This window comes from Pongo abelii, chromosome 16, assembly GCF_028885655.2.
Source record: "Pongo abelii isolate AG06213 chromosome 16, NHGRI_mPonAbe1-v2.0_pri, whole genome shotgun sequence".
Lineage (NCBI taxonomy): Eukaryota > Metazoa > Chordata > Mammalia > Primates > Hominidae > Pongo > Pongo abelii.
Window position 1 is genome coordinate 54,716,401 of NC_072001.2, and position 26,626 is coordinate 54,743,026.

General features: G+C 40.5%; 1 protein-coding gene across 4 annotated transcripts in view; it reads left to right on the forward strand.

The window, feature by feature from the left end:
* The window catches only part of TMOD2 (tropomodulin 2), a 63,499-nt gene that overhangs the window by 21,899 nt on the left and 14,974 nt on the right, over positions 1-26,626 (forward strand). For 3 of the 4 annotated variants that reach the window (XM_024232619.3, XM_054531483.2, XM_054531482.2), the window contains 5 exons: positions 80-202; positions 3,292-3,378; positions 6,543-6,673; positions 8,234-8,341; positions 23,974-24,117. In XM_024232619.3, coding sequence (XP_024088387.1) covers positions 80-202; positions 3,292-3,378; positions 6,543-6,673; positions 8,234-8,341; positions 23,974-24,117 — 593 coding nt within the window. The remainder of the gene's footprint in view (positions 1-79; positions 203-3,291; positions 3,379-6,542; positions 6,674-8,233; positions 8,342-23,973; positions 24,118-26,626) is intronic. The other variant, XM_063716153.1, reaches the window with a different exon arrangement.

Below are 26,626 nucleotides of genomic sequence, written 5' to 3' on the forward strand. Positions count from 1 at the left end.
CTGCATTCTCTGCTCAGTCTACTTACCCTACCAATAAGGCAGTAGTACTCAATATTTTTGTTTTTCTTCTTATTTAAAGGGAGAGTCTTTATCCCTAAAGAAAAGCCTATAGAAACTCGTAAAGAAGAAAAAGTGACCCTTGACCCAGAACTGGAAGAAGCTTTGGCCAGTGCCTCTGACACCGAACTCTATGATCTTGCAGGTTAGTCCTGAACTCTGGGAACTTTCCTGTCCGGCTCTATGACCTCCGAGCATGCACTGGCACCCATGGCAGCAGGCTTTGAGCTTCTCTTAGGTAGGAGAATGGCAGGTTGACACCAGGTATTATGGAGCTGTAAGTCTTGACGCAGGTGACTTAACCTCTCTGAGCAAATGTTATTTTGCTCTATTTCAGCTGCAAATAATACCCATCTCACAAAACTCAAGAGTTACTGTAAGAAATTAAAGCAAACAAGTATGAAGGAGTGTTGAGAATTTAAAGAATAAAACAACAGCTCTTTTGCTTTCTAAGGAGCTTTCACATTTGGCATTTTATTATCACAACATTTCTGTAAAGTTCTTGTTCTTCCCACAGTCATTGTTCCATTTTGATTCAGAAAACACTAAGAAGTCTGTTAGCCTTCTAGTCTTAACAATAGCAACATGATAATAATCATTATTATTTAAAATGCAGATAGAAAAAGGTCAGAGTACAAAAGAATGTGTAATGAAAAGTAAGTCTCTCGACCTTAATTACCTAGGCCCACTCCCATGTCTTGTACAGCCTTCAAGAAAGATTTTCTGCATCTACCAGTAGATTTATACATTAGATCTTCCTTCCACATACACAGGGTTATTAGATCACCACAGGATAGAGGTGCTTTAAAAACCAGTCCATAGCTTTAGCAAGAATTTTTATTCCATTGGAAGACATAGAATAATCACCTCTTTCCTCCCAGGAGAACCAGCCTTATTCTAATATGTACCAGCCACCCCAATTGCATTTTCATTCCTTCTATGATGACGTCAGGAAGTTCCCATGTTTGTGAACTTAATATTGACCATATTGACCACTGCAGGAGTTGAGGCGCTGGCGTCACCTGATAAAGAAGGTGTTTTGCACCCACTGGTCTTAGCCCTGGGGTTGCTGTGGAGGGATCCTGTTATGGCTACTGCTCCTCCCAGGGGTTGCCTCATGGTCTCTACCAGAATTGCCCAGAGGGAGAATGTGGGGCTGAACTTGAATTCCCAGGAAATGCCTTGAGAAAGGAAAAAGAGAAAAACACCAATTATTTGGAAGATACTAGATCCTGAAATTCATACAGTAAAACCAGAGAGAGAATCCAAATAGAAAACTGTCCTGGTTCATCCTTACTCAGCTTCCCTCCCTCGTCCTGTGTTCCCTAGGAATTCAGAAGGAAGCCTGGCTGGGGCTGTTGGCAGCATCTTCTCTAAGGTGGGCCCTTCTGGAAGATTGAAGGCAGCCCCATGGGCAGATGGGCTGGCAGCCATTGAGTTTTAGATAAGAAAGAGTGTCGGCATATTGCCCATGTTATTGAGGCAGATAGAGAGCAGACAGAAAGTTCTTCAAGGGAGTGGTAGTTGACCTGTAAAACAGCGCCTCTTAGACTGTCTGGGTGTCAGTGTGGTCACCATGCAGAGTCTAGTTCCCAGCCCTAAACTGTGGGAGCTCTGGACTGGAAATTGGATCTTATCAGTATATATAGAAGCAGTCAGATTGGAGCAAAGTGGTGGGAACTGATCCATTAGCCCAATTCACAGATAACAGATAAAAATGAAAACCTGGCAATGGGAGCCAAATTATAATTAGAAGTTACTTGGTGAGCATAGGGCCAGAGCAAGAACATATGTTTGTTGTACGGCCTCAGTGTTTATCAAATGGGACACCTTCTCCTTCTCCTGTCCCCTTCACAGAGACACAGTGACAAATTCTTTTTTTTTCTTTTTTTTTTTTGAGACAGAGTCTCACTCTGTCACCCAGGCTGGAGTACAGTGGCACAATCTCGGCTCACTGCAACCTCCGCCTCCCGAGTTCAAGCGATTCTCTTGCCTCAGCCTCCCAAGTAGCTGGAATTACAGGTGCCTGCCACCACGCCCAGCTAATTTTTGTATTTTTTGTAGAGACAGGGCTTCGCCATGTTGGCCAGGATGGTCTCGATTTCTTGACCTCGTGATCCGCCCACCTCTGCCTCCCAAAGTGCTGAGATTACAGGCATGAGCCATCGCGCCTGGCCCACAGTGACAAGTTCTTATTTATTTAACAAGAATTTGTAAAGCACTTAGAACAGTGCCTGAAACATAGAAAGTCATTTAGTCTTGGTAATAAAGTCTAATTATTATCCCTGTTTTACAGATGAGGAAACGGAGACCCGGGCATTTAACAATTTCCCAAGTCACACAGTTTAACGTGGTCAGAGTCAGGACTCTTGACTGCTCCCAAGTCCCCCTCTTCACCGGGTCCTCGCTAGCTCTGACCATTTGCCCTTCCTTGTGCTGTGCCAGCTGCCTCCCTCCTTCAATATGTAGCTTACAGTAGAGCTGATAAGCATCTCAGAGGCACTCCTCTGCCACCTGTCAACAGATTATTATCCCTTCTGGGATCCTTCTTCAGGTGGCCAGTATCACCTGGAATTTCATTAGCAAAGGGAAATCTGCGTAGCAGATGCAGGTTCAGTCAGCCCCGCATTCATTCTTCCCCAGTGTTGTTTGCTGCATTCTATGCTGCCTCCTGGTGCAAGTTCTGTGTAATACAGGAAGCTGAAAATCTCAGTACGCTTAGCTGACCTTTTCTTTGCTGATGTTGCTTTTTTTTCCCCACGCTGGAATGCTCTAGAGACAATTATATTTGGTACTAAGAGATGAGGAGGCTGACACTGAAAGAGGCCTCTGGAAAAATATATGCAGCAATCTATGTAATGTTAAATCTTAAAAACCCTTAGTCTCAGTTCTACCTTCTCATTTTACAGATGAGAAAACTGAAAGGTTGAGTCTATTTAACTAGGAGGTCTAGGCAGATTTTCAGTAAATTTGTGGCCATAACTAGGCCACCTCAGATCCTAAATGATTCTACATGTGGAGACGTAGAAAGACAGGAAGATTACTGGTGGTCTTGAAAGGAGGGTTTTTGTAAGTGTATTTAACACTATACATGTACCACACACTGTGCAAGGAAAGAGGACTCAGGGACTTATCTTTATGATGTAAAGAATTGTTCTTCAAGGGGCAAATTAACGATGTGGACATCCTAATGTGCTTCTCCAAACTTAATGCTCATTTGTTGACTATTTTTAGCTGTCCTTGGAGTACACAATTTGCTCAACAATCCAAAGTTCGATGAAGAAACAGCCAACAATAAAGGTGGCAAAGGACCTGTCAGAAGTAAGTTGATGTGCAATCTGTGGTTTTGTAAAGCTTTGGAGCCTCCAGGGTTGCTGGTTGGAGAGAGGCCTGTTGACTCTTGCAGGCTTTACACTCTGTCATTTCACTAGGATCACTGGGCTTTAAGCAATCAAACCAGAACAGAGCAGCTGACAATGAGAGCTCCATCTGGCGGTGAAACTAGTACAAATCAGTGTGTGTTGCCCAGAACACTTTCTTGGTAGGTCTGTTTAGTCAGAAGATGAAATTGTTGATATATGGGTCTGCATTAAATAGTATAATCCATATTCATGAAAAAAAAATTGCTGATATAAGACCGCTTGGTCATCACAAAATGCAGCGTTTCATGTTCCTAAAGATGTTTTAATCAACTATGGTAGCTTAAATAAGTTCCCTTCTCTATTTGAGTGTCTTTTTGTCTCAATAATAGATGCTTGTCATTAGAATTTGAATGCTCACTTCCCTCAGAGGGCATGAAAGACACGCTGGCATGGACTTACGTGCACGGGACATTCCACACCACCATCTTCAATGTCAACATTTCCTGTAGACGTGTACAATTAATTAGACTTTTTTATTCATTCATTCATCAGTCATCCACTAAATACCTACTATGTGTCAGGAATGTTCTAGGCTTAGGTACAAAGATGAAAATGGTCCCTGCCTGAGGGAATTTATCTGTCCGGGGTAAGGAAGGACAATAACCAGATCGTTTCAGTACAGTGTGATCCATGTGCTTTGAAAACTCATAGAAAATTACAGCTTTTTTTTTTTTTTTTTTCTTGAGATGGAGTCTTGCTCTGTCACCCAGGCTGGAGTGCAGTGGCACAATCTCGGCTCACTGCAACCTCCACCTCCTGGGTTCAAGCGATTCTCCTGCCTCAGCCTCCTGAGTCACTGGGACTATAGGCATATGCCACCACACCCAACTAATTTTTAGGATTACAGCTTTTCTTAGGTTAATTTTATTTTATTCACTTTAATAGAGACTTGGGAGATGCTTTCTAATATCAGTAGCATATATATGAAATATTATTTATAGTGGTAATTTAGACACACAATGAGCAATATTCCTTTTATTTTTTTGAGATAGAGGCTTGCTCTGTTGCCCAGGCTGGAGTGCAATGGTACAATCATAGCTTATTGCGGCCTCCAGCTCCTGGACTCAAGCAATCCTTCCACTCAGCCTTCTGAGTAGCTGGGACTACAGGTGCACGCCACCACACTCAGTTAATTATTTTTATTTTTATTTTGTAGAGACAGGATCTTGCTATGTTGCTTAGTCTGGCCTTTCTTGTTTCTTATGCATATGGATAAAAAATGCTCATCCTTTTTAGCTTCAGCATCAAAGGGTAACTTTCTGACAATGTTTGCTATTAACAATCTGGTGCATAACCTTCTGGAAGTTTATATGTACACATACAAATATTAACTTGTCTTCTAATTGTGGCCTCTTATCAGTACTTACAGGTTTCCTTCATTCTTTTAATGAGTAGATAACTTTTTTTTTTTTTTGAGATGGAGTCTCGCTCTGTTGCCCAGGCTGGAGTGCAGTGGCACCATCACAGCTCACTGCAAGCTCCACCTCCCGGGTTCATGCCACTCTTCTGCCTCAGCCTCCCCAGCAGCTGGGACTACAGGCACCTGCCACCACGCCCGGCTAATTTTTTTTTTGTATTTTTAGTAGAGACGGGATTTCATCGTGTTAGCCAGGATGGTCTCGATCTCCTGACCTTGTAATCCACCCGCCTCGGCCTCCCAAAATGAGTGGATAACTTTTTTAATGGATAGATAATGAAGATACTTTTTTTTTTTTGAGACAGGGTCTCATTCTGTTGCCCAGGCTGAAGTCCAATGTCACTACCAAGGCTCACTGCAGCCTCAAACTCCTGGGGTCAAGGGATTCTCCCACCTCAGTCCCCTGAGCAGCTAGGACTACAGGCATGCACCATTACACCTGGCTAATTTTTAAAATTTCTTGTAGAGGCAGGGTCTCACTATGTTGCCCAGCCCGGTCTCAAACTCCTGGCCTCAAGAAACTCTCCTGCTTTAGTCCCCCAAAGTGTTGGGATTATAGGTGTGAGCCACCATGCCTGGTTCCTGAATAGATTCTTTTAATGAATAGACAATGAGTTGTTACGTGATGATGCTATACTTTATTTACCCATTTTCATATTGATGGACATTTTGTTTATCATGTTTTGCTGTCACAAGTAATATATCAGGGAACAGGGAACACCCTTGAATATATATCTTTATGTATCTGTGTTATTTTTGTAGGTAAGACTTCTAGATATAGAATTGCTGGGTCATAGAACATGCATATCTTAAATTGTGATAGATAATGCCAAATTACTCTCCCAAAACATTTGCATCAGATCACATTCCCACTTATAGAGAAGTACGAAGATGCTTTTTTCTCTACATTTTTGCCAACTCCAAATGTTACCTCGTTTCACACTTGTTTGCTGATGAAATGGTATCTTATTTCTTTATTTTGGAGCTTAGTTACTTTTTATATTTTTTGGTTGAGTGACAGATTCTTCTGAGCGTATTATTGGTTCATTTTTAATTGGGTCACCTTATTGATTTGTAGGAGCTCTGTGTATATTGGGATATTAATCCTTTGTATCTCTGTTAACTATTTTTGAGAATTCTTCCATTCTTCTTTTTTATCCCTTTCTCTCCCCACACCTTCCTTAAAACTAAAGCTCCAGAATAGAACTCAGAGGAGGGTAAGGTATAATCAAGATGCCAAAGGGGTACTAAAGTTTGGGAAATGAAGACTTATTGTGGTGTCTGATTTGTATCTCAGATTCTGTAGTCTAGTTAGTATAGTCTGACAGATGTCCATATGGAGCAGCAATAACTGCCCATGGATATTTTGAAAGTTGGAGTTTGCTGCAGGGTCTCCTGAACTTTTGGGTCCATGCAGTGTTAGCCCCAGGGAATTCTCATTGCAGTTGAGAAACACCAGCCTTCCAAACTGTGACTCAGAGCTATACCACTCCAATGCTTGCTTAGCTGAGAATAAACCTACTGTCATTGCTATTAAAGTGTTATTGGAATCAGAGCATATGAAAGAAATGTCATTTTTTGGGAAGTAGCCACTGATTTTGATAGGAGAGACTTTGCATTTTTTAAAATGAAAACTTGTGTTTTAGATGTTGTCAAAGGTGAAAAAGTAAAGCCAATATTTGAGGAACCACCAAATCCGACAAATGTGGAAATAAGCCTGCAGCAGATGAAAGCCAATGATCCTAGCCTGCAAGAAGTCAACCTCAACAACATTAAGGTATTTCATTGTGATTATCATCAGTCGCTTAATTTATCATGAGGTCAGAAAACTTACCAGAGATGACTGATTGCTTGTTTTCACACCTGTTTGCAGTTCTTTGTAGTCACTGAGTTGGAGTCAAGGTATCCTATTCAAAAGAAGTGGGTTTTGGAAAGCAGTGATTTCTATAATTATTTGAAAAGAATCACCATACCTGAGTTAAGCATAGTACATTAGTTATATCTATTGCTGAGTAACAAATTACTCCAAAACTTAGAGGCTTCAAACAACAGACATTTATTATTTCACACACAATTTTTCAATGTCAGGAATCTGGTAGTGGCTAGCTGGATAGTGTGGCTCAGGGTCTCAAATGAGGTGGTAGTGAAGTTGTCATCCAGGGCTGCAGTACCAGACTTGCCTGGGACAGGAGGATCCAATTCCAAGATGGCAGATTCATGCGGCTGTTGGCAAGAGGCCTCCATTTCTCACCATGCGGCTCCCCAGAGCGAGTGATCCAAGACAGAAAGATGAAAAAGCAGGAAGCCACAATACCTGTTATGACCTGGTTTCTGAAGTCTCATGTTGTCACTTCCACTTTATTCAATTTGATAATAAGTCATGCCACTCTCAAAGGGAAAGAGTAGAAGAGAGAGAGAGTGAGAGAGAGAGAGAGAGTGTGTGTGTGTGTGTGTGTGTGTAAACATTACCTGAAGTCTCTTTTGTTTATTCTTTTTGGGCCAATTCTTAGCATTTAATAATAATCAACTTTTATTGAGTACTTACTATGTGCCATGTCCTTTACTAAATACTTGGAATTTATTATCTCATTTAATTATTAGTTGGACTTAAAGAGTTGTTAAGGTCATAGAGTTAGCCTATAGTGCAGCCAGGACTCTTCTCCACTTCTAACTGCACCCCATATTGTCTCCTTCCCCAGTGGTCATTACTGTGCTAAATGATCTAGAAAAAGGACTACAAAGATGAATAAGATTTATTCAGTCTTTACTCTGAAAACAATTATACTAGGAGAAAAACACTAAACAGATAATTATAACATGATGTGGTGAGCCACCAAATGTCACTGAATTGCAAGAAAGAAAAATTTTAATGCTACCTAGGAGATCCAGTAAACAAAGGAGATGATATTACATCTGAGTCTTGAAAGAGAAAAGGACAAAAGGAATTTCCAGGCTAAGGGGAAAGCATATATAAAGGTCTGAAAAAGAGAAAGACTGTGGTATATTAAAACAGTGGAAAATACGTCAGTCTGGCTAGAATACAGAGTGAAAAATAAAAAGAGGGAAGTATAGTATGTGCATACTTTCTTGGTTAGGGAAAACAGAAAGACAACACTCAGAGGTACCATAGCGGTAGATTAGATTCCCCTATTGGACACTAAGTGGTGCTATTGGATCAGGATAGCTTGGTTGCTGAAGGCTAGGTAATGACCCTCATTTAGAAGGGATATCATGTATTTATCTACACATATATGGTATTTAAAGGTTCTGGGTTCTTACATTGGCAAGAGTGTGCCATACAATGGTTCATCAACTAGCCATGTCTTCTCTGTCTTAGAACATTCCAATTCCAACCCTGAGGGAATTTGCAAAGGCTCTGGAGACCAACACTCACGTGAAGAAGTTCAGCCTGGCCGCAACTCGCAGCAATGACCCTGTGGCCATTGTGAGTAAAATTCTTAGAAATATAATATGAAGTTATTTAATTCACTGGAGGCTCTATTTACTTTGTTTCATTAGCTAACAATTTTTTAGATCTGGTAAACTTACATTCTACACAGTTAATGAGCAAAATTATAGTTACAATGCAATAGTTAAACTTCAGAACTGAACTGTCAGATGCTTTAAGTTATCTGGAATTTTGTCAGCATTACAATTTTCAGAGAAAGAAACAAGATAAGTTTGGCATTTAACTAACTGAACATTTACAGTTTGTTCTGTGCTTAGGATACATTTTCTAAAACTTTTGCATCTACAGTCATTGGATATTATGACTCTAAAGCCCTTCAGGAACTAGGCATCTATAGAAATATTGAAGTAGCTGGGCGTGGTGGCTCATGCCTGTAATCCCAGCACTTTGAGAGGCCCAGGTGGGTGGATCATGAGGTCAGGAGTTCGAGACCAGCCTGGCCAATATGGTGAAACCCCATCTCTACTAAAAATACAAGAACTAGCTGGGCATGGTGGCACGTGCCTGTAGTCCCAGCTACTCAGGAGACTGAGGCAGAAGAATCACTTGAACCCGGGAGGCGAAGGTTGCAGTGAGCCGAGATCACGCCACTGCACTCTAGCCTGGGCGACAGAGGGAGAATCTGTCTCAAAAAAAAAAAAAAAAAAAGAAATATTAAAGTATATTTTAACCTTTGAAATGGATTAATATGTGTCTAAAATATCTTAGACAACCAAATCATGAAACATTTTGTGTTTGACACCAGAATGTGAAAAAAATAGCCAGCCAGGTGTGGTAACATATACCTCTGGTCCCAGCTACTTAGGAGGCTGAGGTGAGACAATTGCTGGAGCCCAGGAGTTCTAGGCTGCAGTAAGCTATGTTTGCACCTCTGCACTCCAGTCTGGGCAATACAACGAGATGATAGATAGAGAGAGAGATAGAGAGAGAGAGAGAGAGAGAGAGATAAAAGAAAAATAGCCAACTAAAAGTTCTATTCTTCCTATGCATTTTAGATAATTTAGCCAAATAAGGAAGCCCCTTGACCCAGGTAAATACTTATACCATCACTATCATGATTTTTATTCTTCCTATCAATAGCCAATTAGTAACTCCTCCTATTAATAGCTACTTTATTGAGGAATTAGTAAATGCCAGCACTGATCTTTGTGCTTTCCATGCAGCATCTCATCCATTTGTCACTGTAATACTATGAGGTGTATACTATTATTAGTTCCAACTTTAACAAATGAGAAAACAGACTCAGAGAGGTTAAGTAAGCTATCCAAGGTAATACAACCAGTAAATGGCAAAGCCAGAATTCACTACCAAGTCTTTCTGGTTCTACAACCAGGAAGCTTAACCATCAAGCTATGCTAGATTTACACACAATGCCTGGCTGTCATACATTTGCTAAAATATGTCACTTATCAAAAGCCTGGGCATCAGCCTGTTGTTCTATGGCATTTAATGCTCAGCCCTTGAATCAAGTTAGAAAAACGAAAGTTGTCTGGACTTGATGGTTTGATTTAAAGTAACGTGTCTTTTGGAAGATCTAAAATAGCATTTAAAACAGATGACATGAAAGTAATGACTACCTATCATGGTCCTGGCACAGAATAGATGTTTGAAAAGTACTTGTTAAATAAACGAATGATCATAACCTCCAACCTCTAGCAATAGAGAATATTTCTATGGTGATCACAGCAAACTTGAAATAAGCACTCATGTAAAAGAGGAACCAGGCTACAAAAATCAGTGTTTTTACCAGCAGTTATTACATATCTAAATTTGTAGATTTAAAGCAGTTTTGAATTTGAAACCTATCGTTAAAATAGAAAGATGGCAGAACTAGATAATTGGTAAGGTGAAATGAGCAGTTTAAGGATTCTTATCTCTGTATGATTTTGTACTATTTCTGCCTTTTAGTAGATTTTTTTCAGTAAAGCAAAAATATTCACAATATACTTTGTATGTAAATGAATAAAGGGATAAAGAAATGATTTGTCACTTCTGTTTAATATATTATTTTGAGTAAAATTGCAGGGGTGGGGTTAGTTCACAATCAACTCTCAACACTACTGGTAAATAATCTAACTCCTATTCTAGACCAAATAGATAACTTACTAAGTGGATTAAATAAATTCCAAATAATAATCACTTTGATGCTGTTTTTAATGCAACAACTATGTGTTGAATGCCTATCATGTGAAAAGCAGTATGCTAGGAGCTGAATTTTTTTGGTAACACCTTTCAGGCAAATTTGACCTTTTGTAACTTGCTTTTTAAAGAATACTTTATTTGGTAACTAATGTTGGCAAAGGTGTGGAGAAAGGGGAACACTTGTATACTGGTGGTGGGAATGTAGAGTAGTACAGCCATTATGGGAAACAGTATGGAGGTTCCTCAAAAAACTGAAATTAGAACTACATATGATCCAGCAATCCCACTGCTGGGTATATATCCAAGAGAAAGGAAACCAGTATGTTGAAGAGATATCTGCCCTCCCGTGTTTACTGCAGCACTGTTGACAACAGTCAAGATATGGAATCGACCTAAATGTTCATCAACAGATAAATGGATGCTGGGTGTGGTGGCTCACGCCTGTAATCCCAGCACTTTGGGAGGCCGAGGTGGGTGGATCACAAGGTCAGGAGATCGAGACCATCCTGGCTAACACAGTGAAACCCCGTCTCTACTAAAAATACAAAAAATTAGCCGGGTGTGGTGGCAGGCACCTGTAGTCCCAGCTACTCGGGAGACTGAGGCAGGAGAATGGCGTGAACCCAGGAGGTGGAGCTTGCAGTGAGTGGAGATCGCGCCACTGCACTCCAGCCTGGGCAACAGTGAGACTCTGTCTCAAAAAAAACAAACAAAAAAAAGGATGAATGGATGAAGAAAATGTGGTGTATATATACACACTGAAATATTATTCAGCCATAAAAAATAATGAAATCCTGTCATTTTCAGCACCATGGATGGGTCTGGAGGTCATTGTGTTAAGTAAAACAAGCCAAGCACAAAAAAATAAATATAGCATGTTCTCACTTACATGTAGGAGCTAAAAAAAAAAGTGGTTCTCATGGAGGTAAAGAGTAGAATGATGGTTACTAAAGCCTGGGAAGGGAAGGAAGTAGGGACAAAGAGAAGTTGGTTAAGAGGTACAAAAATACAGTTAGTTAGAAGGAATAAGTTCTTGTATTCAATAATCTATTATAAATTTCAAAATAGCTAGAAGAGAAGAATTGTAATGTTCCCAACACAAAGATAAACCTTTGGGGTGATGGTTATTCCAATTACTCCAACTCGATCACTGCAAACACATTGTATAAAGGTATCAAAATATTACATATACCCCCAAAAATATGTACAACTATTATTTATAAATAAAACATTTTTAATTTAACATTTAATTTAAACATTTTTAATTTATTTGGTATAGTCATAGTACAGTCTATAAAAAATAGAGGGACCACAGGAAGATATACATATATATATATTCATTTATATGGATAAAGTTTTCAAAATATGATTTTGCTACTGTTTTCTGAAGAGCATCACTCCTAATAGAAATTTTTCTCTTGTCCTTCATTCCAATTCTAAGATGTGGTACACCGCCCTCCTCCCCTCCTCACTCCCCGAATCCTCCCTCCTCAAGGGTAAGCAGAGAAGAGAGAGGCAGAACAAAGGGAAAGAAGTGATGATTTTAGGAAAGGTTTTCTTCGTTGTCACTGTGCCTGGGTGACTGTTTTATTGGGAGTCCTGGCAGAAAGTCTCCATTTTTAGCATGCAAACATGAGGTGAAAAGGCGTTTCTTGGTGGATGACATTTGTGGACCTCAAACCTTATTCTGCTTTCATATTATAAATTATTATTCTGATATATTGTTAGAATCAGTGAAGCCCTGTGTGATTGGCATCCGTTTAGACATGTCCCCATTTAAGGCTGTTTTGCATTCAATCAGAAAACATATTTTGGGGTTTGTGGTGAACACAAGCCATTTTACAGATGAGGCAACTGAGACTCAAAGAAGTTGAATGCTGAACTAAGATTACACCACATGTGGCCAAGCCAGGATGCAAATGTAAGTCACCTGTGATTGAGTTTAGTTTACCATGCCCCAAGCACTTCCATATAACCACATCTATAGCAACTGAGCATTCAAATGGAATTTGTCCCCACTGAATGCCAATGAGAAGGCCCAAATGTATTTAAAATGCTACTGTTATTTACAATGAGGCCACATAAAAATCAAGAGTTTAGGACAGCACTGTTTATTGGAAATAAAACGTGAGAGGTCACTTCCAAGATGGCCGAATAGGAACAGCTCCGGTCTACAGCTCCCAGTGAGATCGACGCAGAAGATGGGTGATTTCTGCATTTCCAACTGAGGTACCTGGTTCATCTCACTGGGACTGGTTGGACAGTGGGTGCAGCCCATGGAGGGTGAGCTGAAGCAGGGCAGGGCATTATCTCACCCGGGAAGGGGGTGGGGTTGGGGGATTTCCCTTTCCTAGCCAAGAGAAGCCATGAGTGACTGTATCTGGAGGAGCAGTAAACTCCTGCCCAAATACCGCGCTTTTCCCACAGTCTTCGCAACCAGCGGACCAGGAGATTCCCTCCTGTGCCTGGCTTGGCATGTCCCACGCCCACAGAGCCTTGCTCACTGTTAGCACAGCAGTCTGAGATCCACCTGGGATGCTAGAGCTTGGTGGGGGGAGGGGCATCTGCCATTGCTGAGGCTTGAGTAGGCGGTTCTATGCTCACAGTGTAAACAAAGCGGCAGGGAAGCTCGAACTGGGCGGAGCCCACCACAGTTCAGGAAGGCCTACTGCCTCTCTAGATTCCACCTCTGGGGGCAGGGCATATCTGAACAAAAGGCAGCAGACAGCTTCTCCAGACTTAAACGTCCCTGCCTGACAGCCTGAAGAGAGCAGTGCTTCTCCCAGCATGGCGTTTGAGCTCCGATAATGGACAGACTGCCTCATCAAGTGGGTCCCTGACCCCCGTGTAGCCTGACTGGGAGACACCTCCCAGTAGGGGCCGACAGACACCTCATACAGGTGGGTGTCCCTCTGGGACAAAGCTTCCAGAGGAAGGATCAGACAGCAATATTTGCTCTTCTGCAGCCTCTGCTGGTGATACCCAGGAAAACAGGGTCTGGAGTGGACCTCCAGCAAACTCCAACAGACCTGCAGCTGAGGGGCCTGTCTGTTAGAAGGAAAACTAACAGAACAGAATAGCATCAACATCAACAATAAGCACATCCACACCAAAACCCCATCCATAGGTCACCAACATCAAAGACCAAAGGTAGCTAAAACCACAAAGATGGGAAGAAACCAGAGCAGAAAGGTGGAAAATTCCCAAAACCAGAATGCCGCTTCTCCAAAGGAACACAACTGCTCACCAGCAAGGGAACAAAACTGGACAGAGAATGAGTTTGACGAGTTGACAGAAGTAGGCTTCAGAAGGTCGGTAATAACAAACTTCTCCGAGCTAAAGGAGCATGTTCTAACCTGTTGCAAGGAAGCTAAAAACATTGAAAAAACGTTAGATGAATGGCTAAATAGAATAACCAGTGTAGAGAAGAGCTTAAATAACCTGATGGAGCTGAAAACCACAGTACAAGAACTTCGTAACTGAAAACCACAGTATAAGAACTTCGTAAAGCATACACAAGCTTCAGTAGCCGTTTGATCAAGTGGAAGAAAGGATATCAGTGATTGAAGTTCAAGTTAATGGAGTAAAGCAAGAAGACAAGATTAGAGAAAGAAAAGTGAAAAGAAACGAACAAAGCCTCCAAGAAATATGGTACTATGTGAAAAGACCAAATCTACATTTGATTGGTGTACCTGAAAGTGACAGGGAGAATGGAACCAAGTTAGAAAATACTCTTCAGGATATTATCCAAGAGAACTTCCATAACCTAGCAAGGCAGGCCAATTTTCAAATTCAGGAAATACAGAGAGCACCACAAAGATACTCCTCGAGAAGAGCAACCCCAAGACACATAATTGTCAGATTCACCAAGCTTGAAATGAAGGAAAAAATGTTAAGGGCAGCCAGAGAGAAAGGTTGGGTTAACCACAAAGGGAAGTCCATCAGACTAACAGCGGATCTCTCAAGCCAGAAGAGAGTGGGGGCCAATATTCAACATTCTTAAAGAAAAGAATTTTCAACCCAGAATTTCATATCCAGCCAAACTAAGCTTCATAAGTGGAGGAGAAATAAAATCCTTTACAGACAGGCAAATGCTGAGAGATTTTGTCACCACCAGGCCTGCCTTACAAGAGCTCCTGAAGGAAGCACTAAACATGGATAGGAACAACCAGTACCAGCCACTGCAAAAACATGCCAAATTGTAAATACCATCAACGCTATAAAGAAACTACATCAATTAATGGGCAAAATAGCCAGCTAGCATCATAATGACAGGATCGAATTCACATATAACAATATTAGCCTTAAATGTAAATGGGCTAAATGCCCCAATTAAAAGACACAGACTGGCAAATTGGATAAAGAGTCAAGACCCATCAGTGTGCTGTATCCAGGAGACCCATCTCACGTACAAAGACACACATAGGCTCAAAATAAAGGGATGGAGGAAGATCTACCAAGCAAATGGAAAGTAAAAAAAAGCAGGGGTTGCAATCCTGGTCTCTGATAAAACAGACTTTAAATCAACAAAGATCAAAAAGAGACAAAGAAGGGCATTACATAATGGTAAAGGGATCAATTCAACAAGAAGAGCTAACTATCCTAATTATATATGCACCCAATACAGGAGCACCCAGATTCATAAAGCAAGTTCTTAGAGACCTACAAAGAGACTTAGACTCCCACACGATAATAATGGGAGACTTTAACACCCCACTGTCAATATTAGACAGATCAATGAGACAGAAAATTAACAAGGATATCCAGGACTTGAACTCAGCTCTGGACCAAGTGGACCTTATATAGACATCTGCAGAACTCTCCACCCGAAATCAACAGAATATACATTCTTCTCAGCACCACATCACCCTTATTCTAAAATTGACCACATAATTGGAAGTAAAACACTCCTCAGCAAATGTAAAAGAACAGAAATCACAACAAACTGTCTCTCAGACCATAGTGCAACCAAATTAGAACTCAGGATTAAGAATTCACTCAAAACTGCACAACTATGTGGAAACTGAACAACCTGCTCCTGAATGACTACTGGGTAAATAACGAAATGAAGGCAGAAATAAAGATGTTCTTTGAAACCAATGAGAACAAAGACACAATGTACCAGAATCTCTGGGACACATTTAAAGCAGTGTGTAGAGGGAAATTTATAGCACTAAATGCCCACAAGAGAAAGCAAGAGAAATCTAAAATCGACACCCTAACATCACAATTAAAAGAACTAGAGAAGCAAGAGCAAACATATTCAAAAGCTAGCAGAAAACAAGAAATAACTAAGATCAGAGAAGAACTGAAGGAGATAGAGACACAAAAAACTCTTCAAAAAATCAATGAATCCCAGAGCTGGTTTTTTGAAAAGATCAACAAAATAGATAGACCACTAGCAAGACTAACAAAGAAGAAAAGAGAGAAAAATCAAATAGACACAATAAAAAATGATAAAGGGGATATCACCACTGATCCCACAGAAATACAAACTATCATCAGAGAATACTATAAACACCTCTACGCAAATAAACTAGAAAATCTAGATGAAATGGATAAATTCCTGGACACATACACCCTCCCAAGACTAAACCAGGAAGAAGTTGAATCTCTGAATAGACCAATAACAGGTCCTGAAATTGAGGTAATAATTAATAGCCTACCAACAAAAAAGAGTCCAGGACCAGACCGATTTACAGCCGAATTCTACCAGAGGTACAAAAAGGAGCTGGTATCATTCCTTCTGAAACTATTCCAATCAATAGAAAAAGATGGAATTCTCCCTAACTCATTTTATGAGGCCAGCATCATCCTGATACCAAAACCTGGCAGAGACACAACAGAAAAAGAGAATGTTTAAGCCAGTAATAATGAACATTGATGTCAAAATCCTCAATAAAATACTGGCAAACCGAATCCAGCAGCACATCAAAAAGCTTATCCACTATGATCAAGTCGCCTTCATCCCTGGGTTGCAAGGCTGGTTCAACATACGCAAATCAATAAACATAATCCATCACATAAACAGAACCAACTACAAAAACCACATGATTATCTCAATAGATGCAGAAAAGGCTTTCAACAAAATTCAACTGCCTTTCATGCTGAAAACTCTCAATCAATTAGGTATTGATGGAACGTATCTCAACATAATAAGAGCTATTTATGACAAACCCACAGCCAATATTATACTGAATGGGCAAAAACTGGAAGCATTCCCTTCGAAAACCGGCACAAGACAAGGATGCCCTCTCTCACCACTCCTATTCAACATACTATTGGAAGTTCTGGCCAGGACAATCAGGCAAGAGAAAGCAATAAAGGGTATTCAAATAGGAATAGAGGAAGTCAAATTGTCTCTGTTTGCAGATAACATGATTGTATATTTAGAAAACCCAATAGTCTCAGCCCAAAATCTCCTTAAGCTGATAAGCAACTTCAGCAAAGTCTCAGGATACAAAATCAATGTGCAAAAATCACAAACATTCCTATACACCAAGAACAAACAGACGGTCAAATCATGAGTGAACTCTCATTCACAATTGCTACAAAGAGAATAAAATACCTAGGAATAGAACTTACAAGGGATGTGAAGGACCTCTTCAAGGAGAGCTACAAACCACTGCTCAAGGAAATAAGAGAGAGCATACACAAACAAATGAAAAAACATTCCATGCTCATGGATAGGAAGAATCAATATCATGAAAATGGCCATACTGCCCAAAGTAATTTGTAGATTCAACACTATCCCCATCCAGCTACCGCTGACTTTCTTCACAGAATTGGAAAAAACTACTTTAAACTTCATATGGAACCAAAAAAGAGCCCACATAGCCAAGACAATCCTGGGCAAGAAGAACAAAGCTGGAGGCATCACGCTACCTGACTTCAAACTTTACTGTAAGGCTACAGTAACCAAAACAGCATGGTACTGGTACCAAAACAGATACATAGACCAACAGAACAGAACGGATGCCTCAGAAATAACACCACACATCTACAACCATCTGATCTTTGACAAACCTGACACACACAAGCAATGGGGAAAAGATTCCCTATTTAATAAATGCTGTTGGGAAAACTGGCTAGCCATATGCAGAAAACTGAAACTGGACCCCTTCCTTACAGCTTATACAAAAATAAACTCAAGATGGATCAAAGACTTAAACGTAAGACCTAGGACCACAAAAATCCTAGAGGAAAACCTGGGCAATACCATTCAGGACATAGGCATGGGCAAAGACTTCATGTCTAAAACACCAAAAGCAATGGCAACGCAACAAAAGCCAAAATTGATAAGTGGGATCTAATTAAACTGAAGCGGTTCTGCACAGCAAAAGAAATTATCATCAGCGTGAACAGGCACCCTACAGAATGGGAGAAAAAAATTTGCAATCTATCCATCTGACAAAGGGCTAATATCCAGAATCGACAAGGAACTTAAACAAATTTACAAGAAAAAAGCAAACAACCCCATCAAAAAATGGGCAAAGGATATGAACAGACACTTCTCAAAAGAAGACATTTAAGCAGCCAACAGACATATGAAAAAATGCTCATCATCACTGGTCATCAGAGAAATGCAAATCAAAACCACAATGAGATACCATCTCACACCAGTTAGAATGGCAATCATTAAAAAGTCAGGAAACAACAGATGCTGGAGAGGTTGTGGAAAAATAGGAACGCTTTTACACTGTTGGTGGGAGTGTAAATTAGTTCAACCATTGTGGAAGACAGTGTGGTGATTCCTCAAGGATCTAGAACTAGAAATACCATTTGACCTAGCAATCTAATTACTGGACATATACCCAAAGGATTATAAATCATTCTGCTATAAAGACACATGCACATATATGTTTATCGCAGCACTATTCACAATAGTAAAGACTTGGAACCAACCCAAATGCCCATCAATGATAGACTGGATAAAGAAAATGTAGCACATATACACCATGGAATACTATGCAGCCATAAAAAAGGATTAGTTCATATCCTTTGCAGGGACATGAATGAAGCTGGAAACCATCATTCTCAGCAAACTGTCACAAGATCAGAAAACCAAACACTGCATGTTCTCACTCATAAGTGGGAGTTGAACAATGAGAACACTTGGACACAGGGTGGGGAACATCACACACCGGGGCCTGTGGAGGGTGGGGGACTAGGGGAGGGATAACATCAGGAGAAATACCTAATGTAGGTGACGGGTTGATGGGTGCAGCAAACCACCATGGCACGTATATACCTATGTAACAAAACTGCACATTCTGCACATGTAACCCAGAACTTAAAAGTATAAAAAATAAATAAATAAATAAAACATGAGCCACAAATGGAAGCCCCATGTATACATTTAAATTTTTTAGTAGCCACATTTAAAAAAAATAAAAAGTAGACAAAATTAATTTTAGTAGTAAATAGATGCTCCTTGACTTACGATGGGGTTATGTCCAGATAAAGCTATTGTAAATTGAAAATCTTTATCTGAACATAGCCTCATCATAAGTCAAGGAGCATACTGAATGAGTATCACTTTCACATCATGGTAAATTCCAAAAATGGAAAGTGGAACCATCGTAAGTCAGGGACTCTCTGTATTGTATTTAAACCAGTATATCCAAAATGTAATTTGAAAATATAATGAGGTATTTTGCATTCTTTTTTTCATACTACATCTTTGAAATCCAGTGTGTTTTATGTTTGCAGCACATTTCAAATCAGACTAGCCAGTTTTCAAGGGCTCAATAGCCACATTTCTCATGGCTACCATTTGGCCAGTGCAGAAATTTACATTTCCATACAATCCTATAAAGTACAGACAGCAAACCCTTCTCTTTAAAGATATATTTCTACTCTACTTCAATGACATTTAAAACATCTAGTCTTTGTTTTACTAATGTTATTATTCCCAGCACATGTAATATGCTCAAATATTTGCTGAACTGAAGTGAACCTGGGCCTACAGCCCAGTATTGTGTTTGGCTGGCTCGCCCCTGTTTTGTTCAGCACAAGAAAGTGTTTTCTCAAGTTTAAAAGAAATTGGCAAGATCCTGGCAACTCGCCAGGAGGTCCTGCAACTTTCTGTAAAGGCCTAATTGCTCTGACATTTTGTTATTCTAATAATGAGAGTAAATCCCAAAGCTTGGAGAGTCCAAAAGGAAAGTCCTGATGTATCCCTCTCTGGTGATCAGATTAAAATGTATAGATTTAATTTTAATTAAGGACCTAGCACAGAATAAATGCACTTTAATTTACATGGTATGCGATAGTGTAAATCCAAATTCTTGAGCTTTCTTTGCAGTACAAGCAACTGCCTGACCAAGATACAGGATTATTCTTCTAGTCCAGTGGTTCTCAACCCAGGGCAATTTTGCCCTCCAGGGGACAATAGGCAGCATCTGGAGATATTTCTGGTTGTCATGATGGGGAGGAGTGCTATTGACATCTAGTGAGCCTCAGAGGCCAGAGATACTGCTAAATATCCTTTAATACACAGGACAGCCTCCCACAACAAAGATTTGGCCCCAAGCGTCAGTCATGCTGAGGTTAAATAACCCTGTTCTCATCCAATGTTGGGACTTCTCGTCTTCCTTCTTCCTGTCTTTTCCACTGTAAAAACAATTAAAATAGTTCAGAACTTTTTTGTTCTGCTCCCCAGAAGCAATCACTATTAGCAGTTTGTTTTTCATTCTTCTAGTTGTTGTCTTTATGACTTTAATTAAAGTGGTTACTGGCTCATGTGTGTAATCCCAGCACTTTGGGAGGCCGAGGCAAGAGGATCACTTAAAGCCAGGAGTTGGAGACCAGCCTGGGCAACATAGAGAGACCCTGTTTCTATACCAAAAAAGAAAAAAAAAAAGTGGTTGTCAATCCTAACTGCACATTATTCACCTGGAGAGCTCTTCAGAAATGCAGATGGCCATTCCACAGCCTCAGAGATTCCGATTTAATTCATCTGGGGTAAATTTTTTAAAGCTCCCAGGCCATTCTAATGTGTGGTCAATGTAGAAAACCACTAATATACAGAAATTTATATTTTTCATTTATCATCTTAGAAAATTTTTTATTCTCTATTATAAAAGATGAGGGTAGTTCTATACTTAATTTTCCATTCCTCCTTTCTCTTCCACTTCCAAACTGTAGATATTCCATTATTTTCACACATTTGAGCTTTATACATTTTATGTAATTATATTCTGTGTTTGTATATAGATTGATTCCAAAAATTAACCTATTAGCAGCATTTACAATTATATGACTTATATAAATATAAATCTCCATTCTCATGGGCCTTACAATCTAGTGACTAGTGCTGACCTGATTTTTGATCCTTTGCAGGTAACTTATTTTTCCTTGCTAGAAATTTTTAGTACTCTCTTTACCTTTGGAATTCTGAAATTTCACTTGTCTGTTCACTTAAGAGTCATTTTGGGCCGGGCGCAGTGGCTCACGCCTGTAATCCCAGCACTTTGGGAGGCCAGGGCAAGTGGATCACCTAAGGTCAGGAGTTCGAGACCAGCCTGGCTAACATGGTGAAACCCCGTCTCTGCTACAAGTATATAAAAAAAAATTAGCCAGGCATGGTGGCCCATGCCTGTAGTCCCAGCAGCTGGAGGCGGGGCAGGAGAATTGCTTGAACCAGGAGATGGAGGTTACAGTGAGCCGACACAGTGTCACTGCACTCCAGCCTGGGTGACATGTCAAGTGAGACTTTGTCTCAAAAAAAAAAAAGTTTTTTTTATTCATTCTGCTGAGTGTCTAGTGATTTCTTTCAGATAAAGATCCATAACTTTCTTCATCTCTGGGAAATTTATTTTTCCTCCTTAATTATTTGATAACTTCTTCCCTTCTGTTTTCTTTCTTTCTTTCTTTCTTTCTTTCTTTCTTTCTTTCTTATCCTTCTGGAACTCTTCTTAGATGAATGTTGAATCTCTACATCTTTCATCCACGTCTCTTAAGGTTTTCTCATAGTTTCTATTTTCATCTTTTTGCTGTATATCCTTGGAAATATCCTCAGTGTTATCTTCTAGGTCACCAACTTGGTCTTCAGCCATGCTTATTTTGTAATTCTAGATGTCTATTATTTTCTTTTATTTCAATGTAGTTTTTTTAAATGTTCAAAATGTTTTCTTTTCTCTGTCTCTCTCCCCCGCACCCCCCCCCCACTTATTCTCTCTTTCTTTCCTTTTCTTTTTCTTGTGGGGCAGGGAGGAAAATAATACATAATTCGAATTTTTAAATTTGTGTCTGTTTCTTCTATGGCATATTGACTTGCTTGGTCAACTTTATTCTTTCATGATGTTGGTTTTCCTAAAAACTCTGGCAATTATTGGCTCCCTGTTTATATTTTTGAGTGGAGAGCAAGGTTGGTTTGTATAAACCAGGATCATTTCTCCTGCAGTTGTATCTATCTGTTTTACCAACAGACCTCTCCCTTAAAAAGGAGGCCCCTTTATTTTTCTCCATTTGTCACCATCTGATAAGCTATATATTTTATTTATTAATTTATTGACTCTGCCCTCTTGCTCAAATATAAGCCTCTCTGAGGACAAGGATTTTTGTTTTCTCTTACTGCTAGAGCACAATAGAAGCCTGACAAATAGTCTTTTTTGAATGTATGAGTGAGAGCTTTTTTCAGCAGCAGGTGTGCTGACCTGCCACCTTCTCTGCAGTGTGTGTATAAGGAGCTCACAGGCAGCCTGAGAGTCCCCTGCAATCACTACAGTTAGGAGGACTTCATTCTGGGAGGGGCACCTTTCAATGTATAGTAGTCCCCTTATCTGCAGAGGTTTCCCTGGATACCTGAAACCACAGATAGTACCAAACCCGACACGTGCTATGTCTTTTCCTATACTACACACCTATAATAATGTTTAATTTTTAAACTAGGCACAGTAAGAGATTAACAACAATAACTAATAATAGAACAATTATAATAACAATATGCTGTTATAGAAGTTGTGTGAATATGGTCTCTCTCAAATATCTTACTGTACTATCCTCCTCCCTCTTGTGATGACATGAGATGGTAAAATGCCTGTGTGATGAGATGAAGTGAGGTGAATGACATAGGCAAGGGGACTGCGTTAGGCTACTGTTGCCCTTCTGACCATTTGTCAGAAGAAGGATCATCTGCCTCCGGTGATCCTGGCTCATCCAGCCAATGACGATGTCAATGGTTGGATGTCAAAAGCAGACAGTGTCATTGGTTCATAGGCAGGGACAGCACAGAGATGCTGGACAAAGAGATGTTTCATTTCCTGGGTGACATAGACCACAAGATTTCATCACACCACTCAGAACAGCATGCAATTTAAAACTTATGAATTGTTTATTTCTGGGGTTGTCCATTTAACATTTTCCCACTGCGGTTGACAGCAGGTAACTGAAACCGCAGATTGTGGGGAATACTGTACTTCATTCCTGGGAGAGCTGCCTTTCCCATTTTCCCCCCACACTGTACTGGTGTGAAGGTCTGGAGGCACCTCCATTTCCACACTGCTTCTCTCACAGGTCGCAGCACCTTCACCAGAGGCTCTTCCTGGGAGACTTCATTGATAGCTGTGCTGGCAGCTGCTCTTTTTCCTGGAAGGTGCTGGGAGGGATAGTATACTCTCCATCTGCCGTAGCTGTTCCATCTGTTCCTAAGGCGGTTCTTTAAGGAATTGCCCCAAATGGGACCTATCTCTAGCAGCTCAGGCAACAACTTGCTTGTGCTAATTTATCTGTCAATCTTTCTATTTTCTGTATTTCAGCAATTTCTCAAGATAATGGCCTTTTGTTTTGTTTTGTTTTCTTGCACTGTGAGAATTCCAGTCTCTTAAAAATTATATTATTTCTTCCTGGTGGTGGGAAACTTTGGGAGTAAAGAGAGCCGGCAGGTGCACATGCGCAGTCCGCTGTCTCAAACTGGAGTCTCCCACGGGTTTGCCACCCTCAGTGGTGATTTTGTTCCAAAAGTTATCTTTTAAAAATTCTGATTTATAGATGATCTGAAATAATATAACTAAATCACTAGTGTCCAAGTACTAGTCAATGGTAAAGTTTTTTTTTAAATCAATTCATAGTAAAAGGAAAAAAACTGGATTTTCTGGGGTTATGTCCTTTCTACCTTTTTTCTAATGTTAAAATGTGTTTTCTTAAAAAAAAAAACAGATAGTAGTGGTTTTTTTTTTTAATGTCTCTACTTAACAAAAAAATATCAGTAATCCTATGTCAGCATCTTTTTTAAAAAGAGTTTTTGCAAGTATGTGAAATTTATGTCTAGACTGCTGGACTGAAATATTTTCATTGTGGTTTTAAATTGTATCTTTGTTACTTGGAGGTGAAAGTATGATTTGATGAAGGTTTTCTTTAAGTGCTAGAAAACATCTGTATTTAATTTGGGAGTGAGGGGTTTAGTAAATTAATCTTTAGAAATTCTAACTTAATTCTAAGTTTTTTTCTTTTTGCATCATAAGGCTTTTGCAGACATGCTGAAAGTAAACAAGACCTTGACAAGTCTAAACATAGAATCCAATTTTATCACTGGAACTGGGATCCTGGCCCTGGTAGAGGCACTGAAAGAAAATGACACCTTGACAGAGATCAAGATTGACAACCAGGTAAGGAAGGCCAGAGAACAGGCAAAGCCAACTCACAGGGTGTGCAGTGAGTGGGGGAAATGCCACAAGGAATGAGTTAAAAGACACAGTTCTGTATGTGACTCAATTTGATGTACCGGATTTCCTGTAAGTTTTAGAACCATTTCTGGCCCATGGAGGATGTACAGAAGAGCATGTTACTAATCAAACAATGTACAGTGGGGCAGCCTGGGACATAAAGAGCCATCTACCCCACAACCCTAGGCTAGTTAGGCTCCAGAAGAGAAAGCGAGGAGGTGGTGGCAGAGGTGTTGACAGCTGCTTTATTCAGTCTCATCATTGTTGACTTTTGGCATGTATCTCTGCCCTGTCCTATCCCAGCCTTACTTTTGTTTCTCACTGGGACTGTTGCTAACAGAGAAAGCAGGGTGGCCGTGGCCAAAGATTCAGATTTCTTTTCCTTGGCTGAAGACTTCTAGAACCAAAAGAGCAGATGCAGGCTCCTGCAGTCTGATGCTGGCTTCAGAGAGCCTATTTAAAGGAATCAGGGTTCTAGAAGATGGTCTGGCTTAGAGTAGCAGGCCACACCCATGAGATTGTGGTCTGATCACAATCTCATTGATCATGACCGCAGCATTTCTCAGGTTCCCATCTGCAGCCAAAGCAAGGTGCTTTTCCCTAGAGCCACCTCTTCTTGCCTGGCGACCTCTTTTTCCCAGCATCAGCCTGCAGTGCCTTCCGAGTTGCTTTGCTGCCTTCAGCTGACTCCTGCCCACAGACAGCAACTCTCAGTGATCAGCCATGATGCAGAGCCCTGTTCCTCTGGCCACAGGGAAGGGTCTGTGATGGGGTTCCAGACACTATATCTTGAAAAGAACGGGTCTTGGAAAGGAGAGACCAAGGAGACTTGTGGTATGAGCGTTCGTTCCCCTGTAGGGTGGTGGGAGAGACAGTTGGGGAAGTGACTGCTCAGAGCATCCTTTGCATGTCTGGGGGCCATCTCTGGGAAATTTCCTGGTCCAGACCCTCCAAGATCTGATAAAGCTGCAGAGTGCCGTCCAGGACTGTTGCCTAACCCTGGAAACCCCCAACAGTTCCCATGGAGGCTCTGTTCTCTGTCTTTGCTAACGAGGACAAGCAGACTGTTTTCAGTGCAGGCCCTCTGGCCCTGGACTTCTGATGTTTGTTGCCAGGGGAACACAGAAAGCCCACTAGGAGAGAGGAGCTTTTACATTCTCATCCTGCCAGAAGGAATGTGCCACCAAAACAGCTTTCCCAGACACAGAGATGTGGAGGCAGCACCCCAGGGGATGTGCCACACAGGGCCCCACACACTCAGGAAGTTCGATGCTATGTATCCTAGCATATGTCCAGCTGCTAGTAAATTAGAAAGTGGCATCAGGGTGTGGGGGAGTAAGGAAACAAGCCAGAGAGAAATATGAAGGGAGAGAACAGAAGTGATCACTCAGGGATATTTGTTGAATAGACTCATATCAGGAAGAAGCTAAGTGGGCACTTAGTAAATATTTCCAGGGAAACTAACACAGAAGTGGATACCCTGTTCCAAAGTATATTTAACTTTTTTTACAGATTTAGGCCATTGTGAAACCCCATATCTGAAATGATATCACACACTCTGTCCCTAGTTCCTTACAAGATAACCACCTAGCTAAGGTTGCCACATAAAATACAGTTAAATTTGGCTTTCAGATAAATGATGTATAAATTTTAGCATGTGTCATCAAATATATGGGATACCTTGTACTATACTAAAAAAATTATTTGTTGTTTATCAGAAAGTCAAACTTAACTGGGTGTCCTGTATTTTTATTTGCTAAACCTGGCAACTCTATGCCTAGTATTGAGTTAGAATTAGCCTAGAATGAGCTAGAATTGTGAAAATTTAGAATAGAGCAGCTTTTGGCAATGCATGTAAAGAAGACCCTGAAGTACAGCCTGTAATCCCAGCACTTTGGGAGGCCGAGGCGGGCAGATCACCTGAGGTCAGGAATTTGAGACCAGCCTGGCCAACATGATGAAACCCCATTTCTGCCAAAAAATGCAAAAATTACCCAGTCCTGGTGGCACACGCCTATAATCCCAGCTACTGGGGAGGCTGAGGCATGAGAATCACTTGAACCCAGGAGGCAGAGATTGCAGTCAGCCAAGATCATGCCACTGCACTCCAGCCTGGGTGACAGAGCAAGACCGTGTCTCAAAAAAAAAAAACCCTGAAGTACAAAGAACTTGCTCCCTAAAATCCCCTCTAAATCAACCTCATCACCCCTCCTCAGCCATCTAGGAATGGATTTGTGTAGTTTTTCAACTTTAGTCTTTCATTTTGCTTCTAAAATGGCTTCTCTTTATTTCCTTTTTTGTTTTTTGTTTGTTTGTTTGTTTGTTTGTTTGTTTTGAGACAAAGTCTCACTCTATGGCCCAGGCTAGAGTACAATGACGCAATCTGGCCTCACTGCAATCTCCACCTCTCTGGCTCAAGTGATCCTCCCACTTCAGCCTTCTGAGTAACTGG